This window comes from Nicotiana tabacum, chromosome 18 (genome assembly GCF_000715075.1).
Source record: "Nicotiana tabacum cultivar K326 chromosome 18, ASM71507v2, whole genome shotgun sequence".
NCBI classification, from domain to species: domain Eukaryota; kingdom Viridiplantae; phylum Streptophyta; class Magnoliopsida; order Solanales; family Solanaceae; genus Nicotiana; species Nicotiana tabacum.
In genome coordinates this window covers 136,250,944-136,255,676 of record NC_134097.1, presented here as the reverse complement: position 1 = coordinate 136,255,676, position 4,733 = coordinate 136,250,944, and the positions used below count along the sequence as shown (strand labels likewise).

At 38.5% G+C, this 4,733-nt stretch overlaps 1 protein-coding gene across 1 annotated transcript; it reads left to right on the top strand.

Moving 5' to 3' along the window:
• The first annotated feature begins 325 nt into the window (after window positions 1-325).
• On the top strand, window positions 326-2,857 carry LOC107771356 (uncharacterized). The gene is made up of 2 exons (XM_016590706.2): window positions 326-585; window positions 1,694-2,857. The coding sequence occupies exon 2, from the start codon at window positions 1,772-1,774 to the stop codon at window positions 2,558-2,560; it is 789 nt and encodes a 262-aa protein (XP_016446192.1). The 5' UTR covers window positions 326-585; window positions 1,694-1,771; the 3' UTR covers window positions 2,561-2,857.
• The last annotated feature ends 1,876 nt before the right edge of the window (window positions 2,858-4,733 follow it).

The window sequence follows — 4,733 nt, the reverse complement described above, 5'->3', positions numbered from 1 at the left end:
ACAATTCAAGTTCTCTCTAATACAAAGCTTCCTTTAACAATTCTTTTATGTTCTTTCTTCCATTTTCTTAGCGATCTTGAGTGTAATAAGGCTGACTTGACATAGCAAGATCGTGAGCGAGTTGTCAAGTGCCGCACGTATACTTATTTAACAACTAAGGACGTGACAATACACTGTACAATTAAGAGAAAGAGATTAGAAAAATAAAAAAAGAACGGAGATAAAGGGAGGGACAGAAAAAGAGCAAAATAGAGGTGAACATCATTTGGAATTTTTGTTTAGAAAAAGCAATACTTATAAACCCACTACTTCGGCTATCCTTCTTCATCAACGAACACACACATAACTCCTTTTGATTATTTCCAAAATTCCCACCGCCATGTGAACCAAGAGGACCTTTTTTCCCTCTTTCCTCTGATTTTTGCTTCACTAAAAGCGCTACTACAATCGCTGCCATTTTACCGTTCGAGGTGCGGAGTCACATTCTAGTCGAGGTTTGCCGAGGTGTTTTTCCTGGTTTTCGGTTTCGGGCTTCTTAGATCATTGAGTTTCGAAGGTGTTAATGGCAAGATCTTTGAAATAAAGGTCCATCTCTTAACTTTGTTCTTAATTAATTTTCAGCCTTCTTCCTTGTGTGTTTGAGATTTGAACAAAAATTCTGCTGATCTTAAGTTTCTCAATTGTGTGATTATGTGGCTCAGATTAAGGAAATTAGCTCATTTATTTCTCTTACTAAAAATTAATTGCATGAAAATACCATGATTTTGGCCATCTGTTGGCTTAGTTACAAGAAACAATGGGTCATGAGACTAGTGAATTAAAAGTTAAAAAAGGTTTGGGACCGGTAATTAGAAATTCTAGTTACTTGAGCTTTGGATGATTTTTGTCAATTCTTTATTTTGCTTTATTAATTTGATCGTTAGAAGCATGTTTAGACCGTTTATATTTGGGTAGGCAAATATTAGGTCGCTTATTTACTTTTGTCGAGGTGAGAGGTTGTTCCCTTTAGTTTATATTTAACGGAATGACGCGTAAATTTTGTAAATAATGATTTATTTAGGAGAATGCCATAAAGCACATGTGATTGAAGATTAATGGCGGGCGCCCCCGGAGGAAGCACTAGTGTAGGCTAGCATTTGTTTTATTAGAGCATTTTCTTTTTTCCTTTTCTTTTATTTTGTTTTTCTTTTATTAGATGTGAACGACCTCGAACCTTTTTGTGCATATTCTTCTTTTTGTATGTTTTACCTCAATTTGAGTATCTTTTAAAGCCAACTAGATCAAGTATGCAATCGTACTTGTTACGGGACTCGGAGAATACCAATCACCTTCTCCCTGAGTCAAATAAACCCTTTTACTTAGAATCTCTGGTTCAAACTAGTTTAGAAGTCTAAATGTATTTTAATGGGAACAATTATTTTATTTTAAAATGGTGATTTGGCATACCGAAACCAAAAATCAAGTGGCGACTCTGAAAATCCTTTAAAACACAATTTTGTCACTTTCATGATTGAAAACCCTTTTGAGCTTTAAAATCACTTTTATCATTTTAAAGAGGGTTGTTAAGTTGAAAAAATAGGCGTGACAAACAATGCCATGCATAATGCAGCAACGGTACACTCTTTATTTCTTTTATCATATCTCATGTCTTTGACTAAATAAATATACGGAGTTTGTTTTTCTTGTTTTGCAGGCTAATTTCCTTGCTTTCGAGGGATACCAAAGGTTGATTTGGGAAAAAGAAGAACTTACCTCTGAGCGGGATCAACTTATGGTCGAGCGAGATAAAACTATTGCTCGCCTCTTGGAATTGGAAACCAAAGCTGCTAAGGCCGTTGTGTTAGAGACTCAGTTGCAGCAAAGCGAGCAAGAAGTGGAAGCCCTTAGCCAGGAGATTGCCCGGCTGAGGGTTCAATTTGAAGAGGCCAAGGCCAAAGGAGCTGAAGGACATAATGTTGTACTTGCTGCATCAAATCACGAGGCTACCTGCGCTGAGAGATTGACCAACCTAGAGGCAGCCTTGAACTCCAAAACTGAAGAGCTTGCTACTGCGGGGGTGAAATATGTCCTATTGGAAGAGAAGTATAAGAATACTATTGAGCATAATATAATTTTCAACTCTACTGTCCGCGAACTCGATGTGAGCCTCAAGTCCGTTAGATCCGTGCGGGAAAATCTTTATGTCGAGCTTAACCTACTCAAAGAAGAACTCAGGCTCCGAGTGACTTCCTTCGTTGTTGAGAAACCTTACATTATGTACAACATAAGGAGAAAAACCTTGGAAGAGGCTAAAGCGGGTATCATTGATTTTGATGCCGAAATCACTAAAGCCCGTGAGCTAGAGTTAGCTGATAAAAGGGGTTTCCCAACAGGGCTTGATGCTTCCTATTCTTCTGGTTTTGATTCCGAAACTTCGGGAACTGAAGAGGAATCGAAAGGCAAAGAAATTGAAAGCCAAACTGATGAGGTCCAAGATGTTGATCCATCGGTGGATCTACCCATTTTCCCTGGGGGCGTGGACACTTCTCTTCTTCTAGCTTCCGGAGATGCAACAGTTTAGCTTTTCCTTTGTTTTCCCAACTTTTGTATCTGTGCCATTTTGGCACGTTTATTGTGAGTAAAAACATCTTTTGCTCAAGTATTGCATGAGTCTTTTTTCGTTTGACCATTTATGCAAGTTTTAATATTTGCATTCTTTTTTTGCTTGAGTGTTTTGCGCAAGTTTTACTGTTTGTGTCTAATTGTATAAGACTTTGGGTGTATTTTTCCCCCAAAAGCATTTGGATTTGGGGCACAAGTTCTTTCGAAATAAACCCTTTATCATGAGGGTTTTTATAATACATGTCCCTCTTATTTTTACGGTGCTCTTGAAGAGGACGTCTCATGTTCATTACAGCACTAGAATTTGAAGTACTTGATTAACTTTCAAATAATAAAATCAATTCATCGTTCTGACAAGAAACAAGATAGAATTAAAAGGGCTTTACTTTGTTCCTTCCATTTTCAAAATGTACATAAGAATTCATTATGATAAAAATAAATTGTCATTTCTTGTTCCTAGGTTATACAACTTGTTTCTACGGGGTTGGCTGCGCAATCCCCAGTCTCGATGACATAACAATATTTCTGGTTTTTGTATTTCGGTTGACATGGCAGTCATTGTTGCTGTATTCTCATATCATTCCCACCTCCAGTGTTTGAATGGGAAGAATGCGAATTGGTACACTGCACGTTTTGCACCTTCGAGGACTCCACTAATGAATTGCTATACAATCTTCAGCTCGGTAACAAACTTCGCTTCCCCTTAGGAATTTGTGCTATCGAGCAAATGACTATCTAACAATACTCTAGTGGTTTGCACTTTTGAACGGTCGGGTAACCTTTGCTTGATAGCAAACTCAATTTCCCGGGGGGAATTTCACTATCGAGCCAAAGATTATCTAACCGTTTTGGAGTGGTTCTTTGCTTGTGTGCCTTTCTATTAAAGGTCTTATTGCTTCTATTGAAACCTACTTCATAGTATGCTTTCCATTACCACCTCGTTAAAAAACTTGCAAGAAAAACCCAATTGGGACAAAAACTAGACGAAGGGAAAAAGAGTGCAGCACATACTTTGAGTATTGATGATGTTTGTCAGCAATAATATCTCTTGAGGTGTGCCATATTCCAGTTTCTTGGAAACTTTTCTCCATCTTGATTCTACTCGTATGAACCTTTCCCGGTGAAAGTTAAAACCCGGTAGGGGTCTTCCCAGGTTGGACCTATAACGACCCGACTGATTTTTTTGAGCTCCAGTGCGTCGTTCAGCGTTTTGAGTCCATGAGTAGCTTCTCTTCAAGTATTAGGACTTGTGCACGGTCGGAGTTAAATTTTGGGAAGTTCGGGTTTGATTTGGAAAGAAAATTCTAATTTCGAAAGCTTTAAGATGGAGGAATTGCCTAGGGTGTGATTTTTGAGTAGATGAACTTCGGATCGGGAATGAAGGTTCCATTAGGTTCGTATGATGATTTCAGAATTGGTCATATGTCTGGATCGGGTTTTGGATGACCCGGGATCGTTTCGGCACCTAGTATGGAAAGTTGGCATTTCCAAAGAATTTTATAAATTTCCGTTGAAGTGAAATTCAATGTTATCGATGTCCATTTGGGATTCTGAGTCTGGTAATAGCTCTGTATGGTGATTCTGGTATAGGGAGCACGTCCAGAAGTGAATTTGTAGGTCCGTAGGTCATTTCGGGATCATTTAGCGAAAGTTAGAAATTGGAAGGTTTTTAAGAAGTTTAACTAGGAGTGAACTTTTTGATATCAGGGTTGGATTCCAATTCTGAAAGTTGGAGTAGGTCCGTAATGTCGAATGTGACTTATGTGCAAAATTTGAGGTCAATCGGATGTGAATTGATAAGTTTCGGCAATGAATGTAGAAGTTTGAATTTCTAAAGTTCATTAAGCTTGAATTGGGATGCAATTCATGAATTCAACGTTGTTTGATGTGAGTTGATGCCTCGAGCAAGTTTGTGTTATGTTATGGGACTGTTTTGTTTGACTGGACGGGGTTCCGAGGACCTCGGGTGTTATTCAGGGGTGTTTCGGACCAAGTTTGGGTGTTTGAAAGCTTCAGTTTTTTGGTGTTCTTTTATTGGTGTTGCAAGTATCACAAAATGTGAGTATTGGTTCGCATTTCAGAACCTCACAGTTGGGAGAAGGACTTCGCATTTGCGAAGAAGCCTGGCCTGG